We start from the raw sequence: 20,581 nt of genomic DNA on the forward strand, positions 1-20,581 counted from the left end.
CCCCTTTCAATCTCTTGCTCCATACTTCCCAAGCTAGGCCTCTGTTTACAAAACTAAGAGAAGTTGCAAAGGCCCTTAACCATCAACATTTCCTAGCTCCCTAGAGGAAGCAACCCTATTTTCATGGGAAAACAATGGCTGTAGGCCGAGAGAAGGGAGAGGGAAGAACAATAGAGAGGATGGGCAGATAGTCTTCTTCCTATAAAGAAGAGAGTGCAAGTAGGCGGGGAGGAGTAGGGGTAGGAGTAAGGGAGGCCAGTGGAGAAAAAGAAAAGAGAGAGACATATGTACTATTATTTGTAACAACTTAAGCAATAAAAATTTTAAAAAAGAATGAATAAAACCTTCCTAGAAAAGAAGGAGGAGGAGGAGGAGGAGGAGGAGAAGAAGAAGAAGAAGAAGAAGAAGAAGAAGAAGAAGAAGAAGAAGAAGAAGAAGAAGAAGAAGGGGAGGAGGAAAGAAGGCACAAGAGGCAAACTAGAATTAAACTTTGGAGAAGGAAGTGCCATTGCTCCAATTTTACCAGCAGGGGGCACATTTGCCCCAGTAACCAGGTCCAGGACCCAGATGTTCCTAAGTACAGTCTCAGAATTCCAAAGGAAGGAAGGGCCCAGAGAGCATAGGCTAAATATTCTATCTCCACCCACCTGGTAGTTTTTTGGCACTTAATAACAGGAGATGGTGAGCGTAAGCAGCCATCAGATTTTGGTTTGTTATTGAGGGGAGGACGGTAGGATGATGAAATCACCATTTGCTATTTGTTTTTTTCTTCTAATTGCTTCTTTGGGTTGGGAGGAAATGGAGAAGGAAGACAAAAGGTGAGGGATCTAGAGGCCAAACTGATCTAGGAAGAGGCCAGCTACAGAGAGCTAGAGCCCTTTCGGCTCCCACCCTGAACCGGAAAAGTTAAGGATGGGAAAAGGGCATGGTCAGGAAGAGTGGAGAGCTCACAGAGGAACAGAACAGGGAGGGATTCTGGGAGCTACAAAACCCACTTCTTAAAGCAGCCACAATAGGGTGGTTCCAGAACCTAAGCAGAAGGTAGAGGAGGATCCAGATGTTCATGGAGCTACAGGGGAAAGGGCTGGGCATACGACAGGCTTCTCCAGCCAGTGCCCCTGCCCAGAGGTTTCTCTGGAACGATGCAAATGGGATATGTGTTCCTTTAAAGAAAAGCCCAAGTAGGAGCCTCAGAGAGCAAGGCCTTGGCAGGTCCGAAGCCTTCATACACTTCTCAGAGAAACATCAACATCTATCCTGCAGAGTAGGCTGCACTGAGCACCCCAACAGCAAATAGGAGTGAAAAGGCAGAAACTGGTCAGATCTTCCCCACATTTTCCCTTACAGCCTAGAAAGCACTGGGTTTGGTTAATTTGGTCCCTTAATCTGCTAAAATCTGGCCCTCCCAGAGGGAAAGATCAACCCATCCAGGAACTTTCAAAGAGCAGTCCCATTGGGAACAGACATCCCTTTCCCAAACACAATGCCTTAAGCTTTCCCACCCCAAAATGCGCCCCCATGTCCTTCCAGCTGCGATGCAGATTGGCTCTGAATGGCTCTCTAGGTTATATATATATATATATATATATATATATATATATATATATATATATATATATATATATATATTATTGATTTTCTTACAGAGAGGAGGAGAGAGGGATAGAGAGCTAGAAACATCGATGAGAGAGAAACATCGACCAGCTGCCTCTTGCACACTCCCTACCGGGGATGTGCCCGCAACCAATGTACATGCCCTTGGCCGGAATCGAACCTGGGACCTTTCAGTCCGCAGACTGATGCTCTACCACTGAGCCAAACCGGTTTCGGCAGAATGGCTCTCTAGGTTCTTGTCCTCTCACTCCGAATTCCTATCTACCATTTGCTGCCTACCTCCTCTCGCCTTCTCAGTTTTCACTTTCTCCTTGAATGCTTCTCAGACTCTGGAAGTTAAGCAAAAGGGAGTCCCTGGGCAGACTGGCTCAGACAATTTAGTGGGAGAATCCCAAAGGCCTTTCTTTCATTCCTGAGCCTCTGGGCAAGGAGGGCAGGATCTTGGTTCCAGGGTCTCGGTACCCCTTGTGCCATTTGAGCTGCTTACGCTCACCATCTCTATTAATAACCACCCTCCCTCCCCCACTGCCAGTGCTTCCCCCACGCCTGCCCAGCTCGGGTTCTCCAGTCACAGCAGCTCAGTCCTCCAAAGCTGCTGGACCCCACGGAGAGCTGACCACCGCCCAAGCAACTGGTAAGTCTCCAGCTCTATAGCCAGAGGGGCTGGAGCCCGTTCTGTTGACTGTTGTGTCTGTGTATGCAATAGCGACCCCTGATCCTGGGGCAGTTCCCTCTCCCCCGTCTATGCTCAGTTCCCAGCTGTCCAGTTCAGGGGAGCCACGGAGAGTTGGAAGGAGAGGGGCCCAGGAGGGTGTGTGTGTGTGTGTGTGTGTGTGTGTGTGTGTGTGTAATAGAGATATTGGGGAGACACTGGAGAAATAAGAAGGGGGTCTAAGAGGAAAATAGAACCTCGAAACCAAGAGATACAGGGAGAGTCCACTTAGCAGTTCCTGGGTTCTGACCTCAGCAGACCTCACTAAGTTAGAATTGCAGTTGTGTTGTGAGACAGGACTCAATAGAAGACAACATGTTTGCCGGTTGCCAACTTCTACCAAGGAGGAGCTGAAGTCTTTATCTTTTCCAGCTTGTCCCCCTTCACTGCCAGATACTATTATTATGTTCCTGTGCTCCTTCAAATTCCCACTGCTATGATATTGCTGAGTTGACATGCATCAAGGTTCAAATGTCCCCTGACCCGCCCCCTGCCCCTACCCCTCTCTAATTTTGGGGTCTGGGGCAGGGGTGACTGAAACGGAGCAGGGAGTACTGCTGTGTCCTCCCAGGCTATGTTCCAGCTGGCCCAGTGGAGGAGCAACAACCTCTCCTTCCTATGGAGAATGTTGTTGGCTGGATCTCAACCCTGGCAGAACATTTTCCTGACCCCCTGGGGGTTGGGGAAGACAGGAGAGATCAGAGCTTGGTATGACAGCCCCAACCTGAGATCCCCATTCAAATAAAAACTTCAAATCATGGTAATGAGACCAGGGTGCACTGCCCTGCCTGTGTGTTTCTTGTTTGTTTATTTGTTTTAGCCCCTGCCTCCCAACATACACTGTGAATCTAACGCATGCACTAGCACTTTGTAAAACAGCTGCAAAGAGGTTGGGAGAAGGTAGGGGCAGGGCTACATCTATAGCTTTTGCCCTGCCTTCTAAGAGAGGCCCCAAAGAAGTGAGTTTTCACCACTCCACTAGAGGGAATATGTATTTCGTTGAAAATCTAATGAAATTTTGCTCCCTGAAGCCCTTCCTGCAGACACACTCTTCCTAATCCCTGTTCATCTTTCAACTCCCTCTTCCCACTTTATCCAGGCTGAATCCTACCTCCACAATGCCGCTCTCAGGAACCCCAGCCCCCAACAAAAAGAGGAAATCCAGTAAGCTGATCATGGAACTCACTGGAGGTATGGCATATTTGCACCTGCCTAGGATGAGACTTCTTTAAAAAAAAAAAAATTAAAAAAAAAATATATATATAAAATTGATTTTTCACAGAGAGGAAGGAAGATGGATAGAGAGCTAGAAACATCGATGAGAGAGAAACATCAACCAGCTGCCTCCTGCACACCCCCCATTGGGGATGTGCCCGCAACCAATGTACATGCCCTTGACCGGAATCGAACCTGGGACCTTTCAGTCCACAGACCGACGCTCCATCCACTGAGCCAAACCTGGTTTTGGCTAGGATGGGGCTTCTTATTAAGAGTATTGCTGGCCCCCAAATCCCAGAAATATCATAAGGTCACATATGTCTTAGGGTGAAGAGACAAGAGAAATTCAGAAGTAGGGTGGGGTGAGGGATGGTGGTAGTGGGATAGGAGAAAGTATTCAGCACTAACTACTCACCCTTCGACACTTGTAGTCTGAGACAATAATGCCCATGCCATACTCCACAGCGTAGGCCAGGACAACGGGACCCACACAGGTCAGTGAGGTAGGTATGTTTAAGGAAGAAAACATATGCAATGGAGAGGGACACAGAGTTAGGCTTCAATAAATGGTTCATCTCCTGACTTCTTTCCTCAAAGCTAGGGAGCCTGTGTACGTATTTAAAATGGAAAACTCACAGGCTGTTTGCAGCCAGAGTTCACTGAGGGGACGAGTAGGAGAAGGAGTTAAGGCAGGAGTATACTAAGAGGTGTCCAACTCCACACTGTGTTGGTCTTTGGGCTTTGCCACAGGCTACAGCCTCCCCAGTGGCTTCCATCTATGATGTATCAGTGTTTCCCAAAGTGTGGTATGCGTACCCCCAGGAGTACGGGGAGAGTTTGGTGGGAGTACACATTGCACCGGAGTTTGGTGGGGATATGCACTGCACAGTGCTTAGCTGCGCCTAATTCTATGTTTTCATGAGTACAAGGGGTACTCAGCATTACGAAATTTATAAAAGGGGTACACATATGTCAAAAGTTTGGGAAACACTGATACTTCATTCGCCCTGCAACTCCATGTCCATGTCCCCTTGGCCCCATTCATTCTCTCCACTCTAGTATTTCCACTATCTCCACTCTGCACCCCCATTCCCATGCATTCTCTCCAACTTCAAAACTAGGAGATCAAAATCCCTTACAAACTAGACAGAATTTAGTCAGACATCACAGACAGCATCTGCTTCCATTAGCGATCTCTGCTGGGACACACACACACACTTAGTTATGGGTGACATCTGCATGCTGAGCCCAGAAAACCCTCTTTTCCTCTTTCCCTTGCCTCTTCCTCCCCACCTCCCTAAAAGGTGGACAGGAGAGCTCGGGCCTGAACCTGGGCAAGAAGATCAGTGTCCCAAGAGATGTGATGTTGGAGGAGCTGTCACTGCTCACTAACCGGGGCTCTAAGATGTTCAAGCTGCGGCAGATGCGGGTGGAGAAATTTATCTATGAAAACAACCCTGATGTCTTCTCTGACAGCTCAATGGTGAGTTCGGAACTTTACTGCTCTCAAAGCCTAGTGGCCCTTCTGAAAGCTCTGGGTAGGCCCCAAATCTCCAAAATACCACCAACCTCCCTTTCCCATGAATTTAAAAGCCCATTCAAACCCCCCAGTTATAGTGAGTCCTCAACAGCTCCAGGCTGAGTGACGGCCCACCTCTGAAACTCAGGCTCCATCTTAGAGCCAGTGAAGGTGGGTGGGGAGTACCACACCCTCAGGGAGAAAATTCCTTTCCAGTCTGGGTAAGTGTTAAAGATAGGGCTGCCAGATAAAACACAGGAAGCCCAGCCCTGTGTTTTAAAGTGGAGATAAACATAGATAATTTTTTAGTAATGTCCAGTCATTATTTTTACATAAAAATAAAATTTAAATCCCAAGACACAAACTAAAATGTTAGATACAAAATAAATACTTTTTAGTATAAATATGTCCCAGAAACTATTTGGGACATAAAAATTAAAAACTTTTAAAAATCCTCACCCGAGGATATTTTTCATTGGTTTTTATTTTTTTTTATTTTATTTATTATTTTTTTATTTTTTTAAATATATTTTATTGATTTTGTACAGAGAGGAAGGGAGAAAGATAGAGAGTTAGAAACATCGATGAGAGAGAGTCATCGACCAGCTGCCTCTTGCACACCCCCTACTGGGGATATGCCCGCAACCAAGGTACATGCCCTTGACCGGAATCGAACCCGGGACCCTTCAGTCCCCAAGCCGACGCTCCATCCATTGAGCCAAACCGGTCTTGGCTTTTTCATTGGTTTTTAGAGAGAGGGGAAGAGAGAGGGAAAGAGAGAGAGGAACATCGATGTGAGAGGTACACATTGATTGGTTGCCTTCTGCACGAGCCCTGACCAGGGCCTGGGCTGGGGAGGAGCCTGCAACTGAGGTACGCGCCCTCGACCAGAATTGAACCTGGTACTCTTAGGTCTGTAGGCTGACTATCCACTGAGCCAAACTAGCGAGGGCTAAAAATTAAATTTAAATTTAAAATATAGGGCACTCATTTAAATTTGAATTTCATATGTACAATGGATACTCTCATACATAAATATGTCCCATCCAATATTTGTGGCATATTCATACTAAGAAAGTATTCGTTGTGAGTCTGAGATTCAAATTTAACTAATGTCCTATAATCTTTTAAAAAATATATGTTTTTATTGATTTCAGAGAGGAAGGGAGAGGGAGAGATAGAAACATCAATGATGAGAGAATCATTGATCGGCTGCCTCTTGTAGGCCCCCTACTGGGGACCCAGCCCACAATCCAGGCATATGCCCTTGACTGGAATCGAACCTGGAACCCTTCAGTCCACAGGCTGATGCTCTGTTCACTGAGGCAAACCGGCCAGGGCGTGTCCTATAATCTTATTTTCTAAATCTGACAATCCTATAGTGTTAAATGAATTTTTATAGTGTTAAATGGCTCTCCTTCTTGAGCCATTTTTTTATCTAAGGACCCCAGATGTGGCGAGTGACACTATCCTTGAAGATCCTATGTTCCCTAGTCAGGATTCTTCAAAGAAACAGAAGTAGGGGTTGAAGAGAGCGGCCAGGCACAAGATGTTATAGCTGAGAAGGAGGGCATTGGCTCTGTTTCCCCCCCGCCCCCCCCCAACTCCCCTGGGTCGTCAGGGGAGAGTGGAAATAGATGCATACATGGGGCCAGGGGCAGAAGTGTCTGTCACTGGCCTTTATGTAGAAGCAGAGTAAAAGTGCTGAGCCAGTTATATCTAACTTTAGGAGACCAGAAGCCCTCCTTCCTGCCTGGGTCTGGTTACACTGGGTGGAGCAAGGAGATGTGCACAATGGGTGGCCAGTAGCGCCTCCTGAAGGAGCTGGTGGGTTATTTTTAGGCTTTGGGGTGAATCCAGTTCTGCTCTTTTGGACACCCTTCCCCCTCCCCACTATAGTTTCACTATCAGGAAGTCCTGGTCCAACAGGCACCTAGAGGAGAGAGGGAGAGAAAGAGAAAGAGAGAGAAAAGAGTTCTGTTAGACAAGATGAAGAGGGGGCTGGACAGAGACCTCTGTGGTTCTTCAAATGAAGACTGGGTACTCCATGCCAAAGCTATATCTCAAATTTTAGTTGAGCAGAAGTCTTGGTCCTCCTTGCTTTGGTAGGGATGGGAAGGAGGGCTGTGGAGAATGAGTTGTTGCCATCCTAAGGTATTATTAGGGGAACTGAGCCAAAGGAGTCCTACCCCTAAAGGAGAGTTTAATTCTTTTTTAAAAAATATATATTTTATTGATTTTTTTTACAGAGAGGAAGGGAGAGGAATAGAGAGCCAGAAACATCGATGAGAGAGAAACATCGACCAGCTGCCTCCTGCACACCCCCCACAGAGATGTGCCCGCAACCAATGTACATGCCCTTGACCAGAATCAAACCTGGGACCCTTCAGTCCACAGGCCGACACTCTATACACTGAGCCAAACCAGTTTCAGCGAGAGTTTAATTCTTCATAGTTAAGCTACCCATTATTCATTTATTAGAGGGGAGAATCTTAGAGCATTCACTGTCTCCTGGTTGGCAATTGTCGCTGATCAAATCTTCCTTGCTATGCATACCTGTGTCTTTGTATATGTTCCATACCCATTGCTAACTTCCCTTCACTCTGTCCTTTTCTTTCAGGATCACTTCCAGAAGTTCCTTCCTACAGTGGGGGGACAGCTGGGCACAGCTGGTCAGGGTTACTCCTATGGCAAGGGCGGCAGTGGAGGCGAGGCCATGGGAAGTGGCTCTGCTGGACAGTATGGCTCTGACCAACAGCACCACCAGGGCCCCGGATCTGGATCTGGGGGTACAGGTGGTGCAGGGGCCCAGGCTGGCAGAGGAGGAGCTGCTGGAACAGCAGGGGTTGGTGATACAGGAACAGGCAAGTATTTCCCCCCAAGAGTAATGTGTCTGCTCCCTAGAGCAGCCATATCCCTAAGAATGAAACCTAGGATGGGTGTAGGGAGCAGGGGAGGCCTGAGATATCTTAATGGACCCTCGGGTCCAGGAGAATAAAGAGATGTGTCCATTTCATTCAGAAGCCTTGTTTCTCAGGCACCTTTCTGGCTTTTCCGTTTAAGTCACAGACCTGACCGCAGGCTACCATTATTCCACAAACCTATACAATTACCAGGAGGATGTTATACTTTTGGTCTCTGGCTCCAGCAACTTCCCTTGCACAGGAATGTGAGACTAACTTCCCTTGGCTACTAACTGCTATTATTTGACTTACTTTCTTTTTCACTGTTGCTAGGAGACCAGGCAGGTGGAGAAGGAAAACATATCACTGTATTCAAGACCTATATTTCCCCATGGGACAGAGCCATGGGAGTTGACCCCCAGCAGAAAGTGGAACTTGGCGTTGACCTGTTGTCCTATGGGGCCAAAGCTGAACTCCCCCAATATAAGTCCTTCAACAGGTAGGAGTGATGGGGAAGGGACCAGATGCATCCCAGTGGGTGGCAATGTGTCCTTAGTTGGGATGAAGATGGGTTCAAATGTTTCAGGAGGCAAGAGGACCTAATTGAAGGGCCTAGCTCAGAGAAACAGCAAACTATGGTTTTAAAAAAAATTGCTGGGAGGCAGGATTTGAATTTTAGTGTTTGCATGGGAAAGTTATCCTACTTCTGGCCTTGGTTGCTTTGACTATAAATACTGTATTATACATTTAAAGTCCTATTGAGGCTCCCTTTACTCAGAGTTAGGATTCCATTACTGTTCCCGCAGTAGGGTTCTGGTCCTTTATACCCTACTTTAGTAAAGCTTAACTGTTCTTTTGACATTGGGCTTCTCTAGACCGTGCATAGATCTGCGTGAAAGCAGGATAGGGAAGTGTTAGAAAAAGTGCTTTTTCATTTGGTCCTAAGGAGCCTGGATTTCCCAGGAAACGTTCATCCCTCTCATCCAGACCAGATACTGTCTACCGGAGGGAGGGTAGGGATTCTGTGTTGAAATGTAAGGTGGCCTCAGACCCTTGGGTCTATAATGTTTGGGGTTACTTTCTCTCAAATGCTGGGACACCAGGAAAACCAGGAAAGGGGATGGGAACGCTAATGAAGAAGAACAATAGGCGTGCAGAAGCAACCTGCACCGAAAATCCCCAGACTTCCCTATCTTCAAAACAGAGAAACAGCTCACTGATAAAGCTCTGTCTCTTTTGTTCTGGTTGTTAACGAAATATTATATCCCCTTTTCAGGACAGCGATGCCTTATGGTGGCTATGAGAAGGCATCCAAACGCATGACCTTCCAGATGCCCAAGTTTGACCTGGGGCCCCTGCTGAGTGAACCCCTGGTCCTCTACAACCAGAGCCTCTCCAACAGGCCTTCTTTCAACCGAACCCCCATTCCCTGGCTGAGCTCCGGGGAGCCCGCAGACTACAATGTGGATATCGGCATCCCCTTGGATGGAGAAACAGAGGAGCTGTGAGGTGTTTCCTCCTCTACTTCGCATCAAGTCTCCCCTCTCTGGCTCCAACGTGGAGAGGGAATGCTGAGCAGGATAACCCCACTTTCATTCCTTTTGGGAATGGAGGGGAAAAAGAAGGGATAAATGTGCCATTCCATCCTTCACCCTGAGTCCCCCCTCTGAGCATCCTTCTTCTCCAACTCAGAGCTCTCCTTCCACTTGCTCTGTATGGAAACCTGCTCTTTTATGGAATTAGCTCTGCCATCGGTAACAGTCAATAAACTTCAAGGAAACACGGTATTTTTTTCCTTTGATATTTGAGGGCAGATGAAAACAATGCACAGCGACTAATGAAAGTCCAATACTAAACACTCATTATTCAAATTTCAAAACCAAATCTGAGCTCTGGTTACTTTCACACTTATGCCCACACTCGTGAAACCACATTCATAGATGTATACGAAAACATACTTATTCAATAGTACATAACGCAAATAGTCATGCACAAACACATGTGCCAGCCTACATGTGGGCACAGATAAGTAGCTACTTTATGCTATGGTTAGGAAATAGGTGTCGGTGACCCTGCTATTAGATTTCTTTATGCTGCTGATTAGGATTTGGGATAAGGATTATCCAAATATTACAGAACTAGAACATGCCACAGTTTCCAGATGACACCAGAGTGGGTTTAGTAATATATGTGGTTAAAGGTTATAGGTTCCCGAAAGGATGAGATAGAAGAGGGAGTCATGTTGGAATCCAGAAGGAAGTGGGTGAGCCCTAACCAGTCTGACTCAGTGGATACAGCATTGATGGCAGACTGAAGTGTGCAGGTTTGAGTCAAGGGCATGTACCTTGGTTGCAGGTTTCCCAGCATTGGTCGGGATGCACGCAGAAGGCAATCAATCAATGTGTCTCTCTTACATGGATGTTTCTCTCTGTTTCTCCCTCTCCCTTCCACTCTCTCTCTCTTAAAAAAAAAAAAATAAATGGAAAAATTTCCTCAGGTGAGGATTAATAATAGAAGGAAGTGGGAGAAACCAGCTTAATTATGATATGCCTAGCTCTGAATGAACATAGCAAGAAAAGAACTAAGGGTCACAGGGCACAGCAATGGTGTCCAGAAAGTACTATGACTGTGAAGAACAATGAGAGCCAATAGGAATGAGTAACAGTTCTCTCTCTCTCTCTCTCTCTCTCTCTCTCTCTCTCTCTCTCTCTCTCTCTCTCTTTCTGTCTCTCATGATTAAACAGACTACTTTTTTTCAATTACAGTTTACATTCAACATTATTTTGTATTAGGTAGTTACAGGTATACAGCATAGTGGTTAGTGGTTAGACACTTATGTACTTCACAAAGTATTCTCCCCAATATTTCTAGTACCCACCTGGTACGTACATAGCTATGACAGTATTATTTACTATATTCCCTATTCTGTACTTTACATCCCTGTGACTATTAACATTACTCTTTTTATTGATTTCAAGATGTGGTTTCTTTAGAATCCCAGGACTTACTGTTATGTCCCATAAAGTAAGAGTGATGCAAACCATAAAGAGTAAAGAAAAGACTTAATAGGTTCTGAAAAATAAATTCTGAGAGCTGGTTGAAATCAGCCAACTTCTTGAACTATTAAAGATCATATTAAGTTGCTAGACTCTACATAGACTGATTCAATTTTCATGAACCTTGGGTCACATGACATTTACCCTGGCACTTTCCTTTACAACCTAAATAACTTCCAGGGATTCTTCCTATAAAGTTGTACATAAAGCTCTATTTCTATGTGCATTTTTCTAAGGAGAGTATTGTTATAATTTGATTTCCTTCCAAACAGACCCTGAAACAAAAATCTGGATGCAAGCAGCTAATTTGAGAGGTGATCCCAGAATCTAAGAAGTGTAAGGGAGTGAGAAGAAAGCAAAAAACAATGTTCTGGGCAATTAGGGCTGAGTCCCACTGGGGACTCAGAATAATACTACTCAAATTGTGGTCCATGGATTGGCAGCATGGTTACAAGTACAAACGCAAGAATCGATGGCTTACTCGGCTTTTGAGGTGACTCCTGTGTATTAGTAAATTTTGAGAAAATAGATCATACCTCAGTATTATCCCATTGAGGGCATAGGGAACTGGAGTTTTTAGCTTCCAAATCTCATCTCTCATTGGTTACAGATTGCTATTAGGACTGTTAATTCTGCTGGCAATTCCAGACAAAGGTGTTTGCAGTAAGAAGCCATGGGCTTGTATAAGATCTGTCTACCAAAGCTGTAGTAAACTCTGAGGTGGACTGAGGGAATATGGGTTTGACAGGATCTGGTCAAGGGTTATAGCTTTCATCATATTCTCAGGTTTAAAATTCTGTGAGCCTACCCCAGAAGTTAAGGACAAATGTTTATTGAGCGCCTCTATATCCCAGGTACTAAGTCAGACATCACAGGTACAAAGAAAAATAACTCATGCGACAAGGATACTTCATAGTCAACCACAAAATAATTATTATATGTTTACTCTTAAGGTTGGGGTAAAAATAATTCCAGGGTCTGCTAGTCAACAGCACTGAAAACCTAGCAACTTAATTTTTCCAAGTTCAAAATGTCTGAAATCTTAAATATAATAAAAATAATCATGATACAAGTTTACTAATTTACAGGGAGCCCTGGTTGGTTGTGAAACTATTTCCTTAGAAAAGTCTATTTGAAAGTGAAATTATTACAATGGTGGTCGAATGTATTAGAAGTGCACACTTGTACAGGATCCAGCCAGAAATCCAGTCAAATCCTTAAGCTTTGCTATCCATTTGCTTGAGAATTATTCTTCTGTTAAAGCAACCTTTCTTCACAAATGTTTCATACATTTGAATGCCACAGTTCACAGATGTCACACATTGGCAGCACAGCTGTCTATACTGTTCACACACATTTTCTGTTTGCCATCACTGTGTTTTAAAACTCAGGAGAGTTTTCAATTCAGGAGCTCCATAGAGTACCCTTTTATTTTAATATTTTATTGACTTTTTACAGAAAGGAAGGGAGAGGGATAAAGAGTTAGAAACATCAATGGGAGAGAAACATTAATCATCTGCCTTCTGCACACCTCCTACCAGGGATGTGCCTGCAACCAAGGTACATGCCCTTGACCTGAATCGAACCTGGGACCTTACAGTCCGCAGGCCCATGCTCTGTCCACTGAGCCAAACCGGTTAGGGCTAGAGTTCCCTTTTAGATATGAACTTGTGCTCTCCAGTGGGTCCTGGTCCCCACTTCTACCTCTTGTTTTACACCAGGCCATCTTTTATTGTTACTTGCCTAGCCTCTGCAGCCATTTGAGTTGGCAACTTCAAGGGATTCTTTTACATAAACCACATGCGCATAATACTGTGCCCTAAAATCACTCAGATAGCTCATTCTCTAGATGAGGGTCTGGAGCTTTGCTAATATTATTGTCACTAGCCATTAATGATCTAATTAATAATTAAGATATTACATGATGAAATAATTTGAATATGTTGGGTTAAAAATAAATTAATTTCATATGTATTATTTTAAAACATGTAGCTATTAGAGATTTTAAATTGCACAATGCAGCTCACAATATATGTCTACTGGCCAGCACTGGTCCTAGACTATGAGAGCCATTCAGGGGCTTTAAGAGAAAAAAAAAAAAATGAATTCTCCATTAATTATTTCTACTTCCTTATTATTACCTCGGCTTTATTCTTCCTTGTTGACCTACGTTAAGTTCACCTTCTGTTCCCAGATGCTCCTCAGTCTGCATTTCAAGTTGTCTGAGCAGAGAGACAACGCCCTACAACTAAGTGTTGAGTCACTGAGAAAGGATGTGTCCACTGGGCAGTAAGCAACAAGTGCAAAGTTGAATCCACATAACGAGGCGGTCCCCTTCCGCATTCAAACATCTGTGCTTATGTTCCATAAAATAACACACACACACACACACACACACAATTTATTTCCTATTTTGGTCGGGCTAACTGATGGGGAGGTGTGGCCCTTGTGGGTAAACAAACATTTCTGTGGAACCAAACACCATCTGCAAACCAGTGCAGGGGAAGAACAGATGAAAACTTGCTGGAGGGAGCTCAGGAGGAGATGGATGGGACGGTCGATCTGGGCCGATCTTGGTCTTGCTCGTCCCATCTCTACAACGGCCTGCAGAAGGAAACTTCCGCTAAAGGCGTCACGGCTCTAAGTGTGCGGCGCCTGGGAAAAGTTATCCCGGTGTGGGGGTTCGCTCCACTAACGCCCCGCAACCCAGGCCGTCCCGCCAGCGATAGTTTCCCGACTTTGCCGGAGCTCAAGTCAGAGTCTCCCCTCGCCCACCTTCAGACCCTGGCGCGCCATCCCCGAGCCGCCTCGCGGCCGCCATTTTACAGGAACTATCGCGAGACGTACTCAGCGGCCTGGAGCCTGACTCACTCACTTCCCGGCGAGAGGCTCCTCTAGGCTGTTCTCGCCGGAGTTGTGCGAAGTGTCGCGAGAGCTGGTTGCCTTGGCTCCCTGTAGCTATAGCAGCCGCGGCGGTTCAGGATGCGGCGGCAGGAGCCGTGAGTGCGACACCCTCAGGGGGGCGGGGCTGGAGGTAATGGGGTGCAGGGGGTAGAGCCTGGGCAATGGGGGGGTGATGGGGGGAAGGTCAGGTGGCGGGAGGAGTGGACCCGAGGGTGACGTTCAGGAGAGGACCCGGGTCCAGGGGGTACGGGGACAGGGCGCCGGTCTGCACTGGGGCACCCGGGGAGGGCTGGTCTCCGGGGAAGTCCGGAGGGAGGGACCGGGGTGTAGTAAGGGTTCAAGCAGCAGGGACCGGAGCGTGAAAGCTTGTGTGTGGTGGGAGTAGCCCAGGGTTCCGGGGACGGAGACCTGGATCAAGGGACCGGACTCCATTGAGGCATCGGTGGGCAGAACTGGGGTACAGCTCGGAAGAGGGTATGTTGAATGGGGAGCATAGAGGTTGGGCCCGCTTTGCTTTGCACTGGCGTGTGTGTGTGTGTGTGTGTGTGTGTGTGTGTGTGTGTGTGTGTGAGAGAGAGAGAGAGAGAGAGAGAGAGAGAGAGAGAGAGAGAGAGAGAGAGATCTTCGCGGGTCGGTCCCGGGGGTCCGCCTGAGGCTGGTGCCACATTGAATGCGCCAGGACCTTGGTCCTAAATGGCTTGGCGGGAAGGGTGGCGTCCCAGACTTCATCGTCCCCCCGCCCCTTCCACAGAAATTCCCGCGGATCTGAGATGTGAAAGGAGGAGGCGAGCTAGTATTTAGTCTGTGGAGAGATTGTGTGTGGGATAATGAGTGATCGCTTCTCCAAAATAAAGTGTGGGGTGGGATCCGGAGATAGGTTTCTGAGAGGAAAAAAAAAAAAGACTCAGCTGTTCTTGTAGAGCGTACTGAGTTGGAAGAAGAGGGTGTGTGCTAAGATCACCTTTTCCCCCAGATTCATTCAAGTGTGGAATCCTTTTACGGAGCCTTTATTAAGTTACATATGCAGTGTAAAATCAATTTAGAGGATACAGTGAAAGGATGTGCAGTACGACACTTTAGCCTTCCACGAATGTAATTTTGAAAACGACCAGTGTTTTTATCGCCGCAGCACTGAACACTAGGCTGAACACTAGGGATAGTTTTAGTTACTTGAATATAAAACCTAGTGTTCCCTAAGTGTGCGTATCCAGGTTATGTGCCTTTTAAGAAATGGTGAGATTTTATCTCAGAAGACTGCATATGTTTTAAATATCTGTCAAAGGAGTCTCCCAGGAGTGAAAATAAAGGAGAGGGCAAAACATTAGTTTCTGAGTCTCCCGGACTGTTTTCTGGAAAACAGGTTTGCACTGCTTTTCTGTCTAACTTGTATTTCTAGTGAAAACAATGCAGCCTAATGAGATCATAAAAATGATGTCAACTTACAGATACAGCTTTCTGGTATTTTTGCTCACTATCTTTTGTAGGTATCAATTTGCAAGGGATAACCTCTCTTTTGATGATGTAACTGGATTTTTGCATGTTGAGGTTGACAAATTCATTAATTAGAATGGTGGCTTTTAAATCCTAGAGCTAGCCTTGATGTGGCTAGTCATTGAACCTATTTATTTGATATGTGTTAGACTAAAATTTTTAATTTGTAGTGTTAGTAGCTAAACTTTAAAGTGCTCTTCTGAGGCAAGAGAAAGCTTAGGTGGTTGGGTCTCAAAGATTTCTACATGAATCCATTAACAAGCTTTACTGGGCTCTTTTTGTGTGTAGTGTACTGTGTGTGTATAAGGCATTGGAAGGTGGGGTCATGGAGTGGAGATGAATTCCTTTATCCATTTCACAAACATTTATTGAGACCTGTTTTGTGTTTAATTACTAAACCTTCAGGATTCAATGCAAGTAATCCTTGCTCTCTGCCTTGAAATTGTCCAGAGCCTAGGAAGGGAGAGTGACAGAGAAACAAAGAATTACAATGTAATAAAGCACAATATATGAACACAGACTCCTGAAACAAGTTTTGGCTCTGGGGAGTTTACATAGTAGTTGACAAGACTAAAAAGAAAGAAAGAATTTAGAACATTACAAAATATCAAAGCAAATTCTAAACTGTATGCTATATCATAAAACATGTTACATTTCCTGCAACCTTGTTGATATTCATTCTAGAAGTTTTAAAATAGTTCCTTGGGATTTTCCATGTAGACAAACATATCATTTGCAAATAGAGATAGTTTTATTTCTCCCTTTCCAATCTGTATACCTTTTATTTCTCTTTCTTGCCTATTACAGTGCTTAGACCTTGCAATATTGTGGTTGAATAAGGGTAGTGAGAGCAGACACCCTTGCTTTGTTCATTACCTTTGGGGGAAAGTAGGAGGCAATGCATTTCTAATATCACCATTAAGTGTAATATTAGCTTAGGTTTTTGTGTAGATGCTTTTTTATCAGGTTGTAACCATATATTTTAAAAATTTCAGTTGAAATGGTAATTCTTCTGCAATGATTTTTCAGATCCTCCAACCTAGTATTCACCCTCCACGTTTCCTTCTTATTCTACTATTATTGAGCTCTTATTTAATTGTAACATCCTTCCCTCTCCTTCTCAGACACAAACACCTTCTAGGCTATGAAGGACAGGGGCTGTTTTATACATTTTTATATCACTAGATTAGCACAGTATGCCTGGCAACATTGAATTGTTTGATTGAATGAAAGAGTCAGTGAATGAAAAATTGAACAAAAGAATGAGAAATTATCTCTCACAGGGCTTAAGATAGTTTTAGTGATAAAAGTGAGTTTTGGAGTCAGACGGAATTAAAATCTCAGCCCTTCAATTTAATACTATATATGGAAAGTTGAGCAAATTACTAAATATTTCTGAACCTCAGTTCCCTTATCTGTGAAATTAGGATTACACTACTGGAACAAATTAGGTGAAATAATACATGTTAATTCTTAGGACAGTAGCTATCATGTAATAGGCATTCAAACTTCAGTTTTATTTTTTCTTTATTCAACTGTTTTAAATAATAAATTATAGTGATTTAAAAATACTGTGAACTGTATATAGTTATTTCAAATATTGTTCATGTTTGTGTTCAAATAGTCAAAATAATTTAGATTATGCTGGTTTAAGGGGAAATGTGGAGACATAAGATAATTGTATGTAAAAAGTTTGAATGTTTTGTTGAGCAATACCATGTGCCATCCACTGTTACAATGCTTTGCACGAAATAACCCATTTAATCCATACAACAACCCATTTAATCCATACAGCAACCCATTTAATCCATACAACAACCCATTTAATCCATACAACAACCCAATGAAGCACATTTCTTCCATTGAAGGATTATTTCTTAGTTTTTTAATTACAGTTTTCTCATCTCCACCCTTTCTGAATAAGCCTTAGAAATGGGGCTAATACAATTTAATGCAGATTTCAAACTTTGTAAAGCAGATAACAAATAATAACTATTTTATTTCTAAGCTACCCTCCTTAATATTTGGGGACCATTATTTAGGCTAAGCATTTCCTCCCCTACCCCTCAGCAAAACTTAGTGATAATATTTACTTTCTACTTCTCTGGGAGTACATTAGCTACTGCCAGTACATTAGGTTCTTCATTTGTATGAAACTGATCAGAGTAATGAATTTGCCTATTGCCTATAGCACATGAGTCTTTTTCAACAAATAATGTTTGACTCAATTTTTCAAAGAGGAAAAAAGCAGCAGACTGTTTGAAACTGAATTTAGAGTTTTTCTTACTTAATATCTAATGTTGATCAGGCTAAGTAAGACCTGTTTTGATTAGTTCTCTGTATTTTTAAAATACACACCATAAAAGTTAACACCTTAATCATTTTTTAAAAATATTTTTTTTACTTGGTTTTAGAGAGGAAGAGAAGGGAGAGATAGAAACATCAATGATGAGAGAGAATCATTCATCGGCTGCCTCTTCATGCCCCATACTGGGCATTAAGCCCGCAAATTGGACATATGCCCTGACAAGAAATCGAATCTCGACCTCCTGGTTCATAGGTTGATGCTCAATCACTGAGCCACGCTGTCTGGGCACCATTTTTAAATGTATAGTTCAGTAGTAAATACATTCCCATTGTACAATTTTCATCTTGCAAAATTGAAATTCTTTTAAAAATATATTTTATTGATTTTTTTACAGAGAGGGAGAGGGATAGAGAGTTCGAAACATTGATGAGAGAGAAACATCCATCAGCTGCCTCCTTCACACCTCCTACTGAGGATGTGCCCGCAACCAAGGTACATGCTCTTGACCGGAATCGAACCTGGGACCTTTCAGTCCCCAGGCCGATGCCCTATCCACTGAGCCAAACAGGTTAGGGCAAAACTGAGCTGATTTGGCTTGGTGGATAGAGTATCAGCCTGCGGACTGAAGGGTCCCAGGTTTGATTCCAATCAAGGGCATATGCCTGGATTGTGGGCTCGATCCCCAGTGGGGGGAGGAGGGGGTGCCTACAGGAGGCAGCTAATCAATGATTCTCTCCCATCATTGATGTTTCTATCTCTGTCTCCCTCTTCCTTCCTCTCTGAAATCAATAAAAATATGTTTGGGGGTGAAGGGGAAGAAAGCTTACTATATTATTCTTCTTAAATAATAATAAATTTTTTGAAAAAGAGAGAACTGTGCTTCAAAGACACAACCAACAGTGTGAGAAGGCAACCCACAGGAGAAAATATTTGTCAATAAATTGTCTAATAAGGACTTAATATCCAGAACATATAAAGAATTCCAACAACTTAACATCAACCAATTTAAAAGTGCACAAAGGGCCCTGGCCAGTTTGGCTCAGTGGCTAAAGTATTAGACCAGGGACTGAAAGGTTGTGGTTTCAATTCCAGACAAAGGCATGTACATCGGTTGCAGGCTAGATCCCCAGTCCCAGATGGGGTGTATGCAGGAGGCAATCAATTGATGTGTCTTTCTTACATCAATGTTTCTCCAAAGAAGATACTATATAAATGGCCAATAAACACATGTAAAGATGCTCAGCATCACACATCATTAGGGCAATACAAATCAAAACCACAATGAGATACTATCTCATATCCAAAAGAAACTAACAATTGTTGATGAGGATGTGGAGAAATTGAAACACTTGTGTACTGCTGGTGGGGATGTAAAATGGGTTAGCCACAATGGAAAATGGTATGGCAATGCCTCAAATACTTAAAATAAGATCCAGCAATTCCACTTCTGGTTATATATCCAAAAGAATTGAAAGCAGGATATCAAAGAGATCAGTGTACACCCATGTTCCTAGCAGCATTATTTACAATAGCTAGAAGATGGACGCAACCCAGTGAATGGATAAGCAAAATGTGATATGTGTGTGTACAGGGAAGTATTATTCAGCCTTACAAAGGAAGGAAATTATGACACATACTAAAACATGGATGAACCTGGAGGACATTATGCTAAATAAATAAGCCATGCACAAAGGGCACTCTATGATTCCATTTATATCAGATACATAAACAATCACATTCAGAGATAGACAGTAGGATGGTGATTGCTAGTGACTGGGGAGAAATGAGTGGGGAGCATTTTTTTATGGGCATAGAATTTCAGTTTTGCCCTAACCGGTTTGGCTCAGTGGATAGGGCATCGGCCTGGGGACTGAAAGGTCCCAGGTTCGATTCCGGTCAAGAGCATGTACCTTGGTTGCGGGCACATCCTCAGTAGGAGGTGTGAAGGAGGCAGCTGATGGATGTTTGATTTTTTTAGAGAGAGGAAGGGAGAGAGAGAGAGAGAAACATCAACATGAGAGAGAAAATCCATCAGTTGTCTTCTGTAGGTGCTCCAACGGGACTGAACCTGAAACCTAGATATAGACCTTGACTGGGAATCAAACCCACATTCTTTTTGTTCATAGGATGATGTTCCAGTGAACTGAGCCAACTGGCAAATGCAGGTTTCCCCCCCCCCCCCTTTTTTTATCCTCACCTGAGGATATTTCTTCCATTGATTTTTTTTTTTTTTTTTAAGAGAGTAGAGAGAAGGGAGAGAGAGAGGGAGGGAGAGGAAGAGAGAGAAATCGATGAGAGAGACATCAATTGGTTGCCTCACAACCATGGTATGTACTCTTGATCAGGAATCGAATTTATGACTCACAACCCTTTGGTCCATGGGCCAGCACTCAAACCCCTGAGCAAAATAAGCCAGGGAAGGTTTCCCTTTCTTGATTGCAAGTCCCTTGCCATCTCTCAAAGGAAACCGCTAGTAAGTTGATGTTTCTCTGGCTAGTTACCTTAGTCCAGTGGTCGCCAACTGGTGGTCCGCTGACTACTGCTGGTCCATGAGGTCTGAAAGGTTGGCGACTGCTGGTTTAAGGAAACCTTTGGAGCGGCGGTCGAGAACTGGTGGTCGAGGAGAAGTTTATCATGGAAGAATAAAAACACCACAGAAGTCCTGTGGAAAGTTAAAGTGGGAAGGGCTCTTTCTCAGACTTTGTTTTATTTATTTTAGTTTAAAGCCCAGATCAGCACCCTATCAGAGATGGTTGTATATAATAGGTGCACAAAAATACTTGTTGAATGACTGTTTAGTACGCAGATACTTCTGATTGAATATGTTTAGTACCAATATTATATCATTTTGAAATG

The 20,581-nt window shown here is 43.9% G+C and overlaps 3 protein-coding genes across 13 annotated transcripts in view; 2 read left to right on the plus strand and 1 right to left on the minus strand.

The window, feature by feature from the left end:
• Positions 1 to 20,581, minus strand: part of NUDT13 (nudix hydrolase 13) — a 438,779-nt gene that overhangs the window by 22,531 nt on the left and 395,667 nt on the right. The gene's annotated exons all lie outside the window — the stretch shown is intronic.
• On the plus strand, positions 1,944 to 11,112 carry MYOZ1 (myozenin 1). The gene is made up of 6 exons (XM_084904987.1): positions 1,944 to 2,248; positions 3,426 to 3,517; positions 4,849 to 5,027; positions 7,684 to 7,927; positions 8,300 to 8,465; positions 9,243 to 11,112. Exons 2-6 carry the CDS (start codon positions 3,445 to 3,447, stop codon positions 9,472 to 9,474), a joined length of 894 nt encoding a protein of 297 aa, XP_084761113.1. The 5' UTR covers positions 1,944 to 2,248; positions 3,426 to 3,444; the 3' UTR covers positions 9,475 to 11,112.
• USP54 (ubiquitin specific peptidase 54) overlaps positions 13,433 to 20,581 on the plus strand; it is a 114,541-nt gene continuing 107,392 nt past the window's right edge. For 3 of the 11 annotated variants that reach the window (XM_084904907.1, XM_084904909.1, XM_084904918.1), the window contains exon 1: positions 13,437 to 14,056. The gene's annotated coding sequence lies outside the window, so the exon portion shown is untranslated. Of the gene's footprint in view, positions 14,057 to 14,172; positions 14,401 to 20,581 lie in introns of those variants that run through there. The other 8 variants (XM_084904915.1, XM_084904916.1, XR_014796860.1 and 5 more) reach the window with 7 other exon arrangements.

This window comes from Pipistrellus hanaki, assembly GCF_964339955.1.
Source record: "Pipistrellus hanaki genome assembly, chromosome: 14".
Lineage (NCBI taxonomy): Eukaryota > Metazoa > Chordata > Mammalia > Chiroptera > Vespertilionidae > Pipistrellus > Pipistrellus hanaki.

Excerpts from the sequence above, each read along its gene's own strand:
- MYOZ1 (XM_084904987.1), top strand. The coding sequence starts at position 3,445 with ATGCCGCTCTCAGGAACCCCAGCCCCCAACAAAAAGAGGAAATCCAGT. Across the intron at positions 3,518-4,848 it reads GATCATGGAACTCACTGGAG|GTGGACAGGAGAGCTCGGGC; the intron begins GTATGGCATATT and ends CCTCCCTAAAAG. Across the intron at positions 8,466-9,242 it reads CAATATAAGTCCTTCAACAG|GACAGCGATGCCTTATGGTG; the intron begins GTAGGAGTGATG and ends TCCCCTTTTCAG.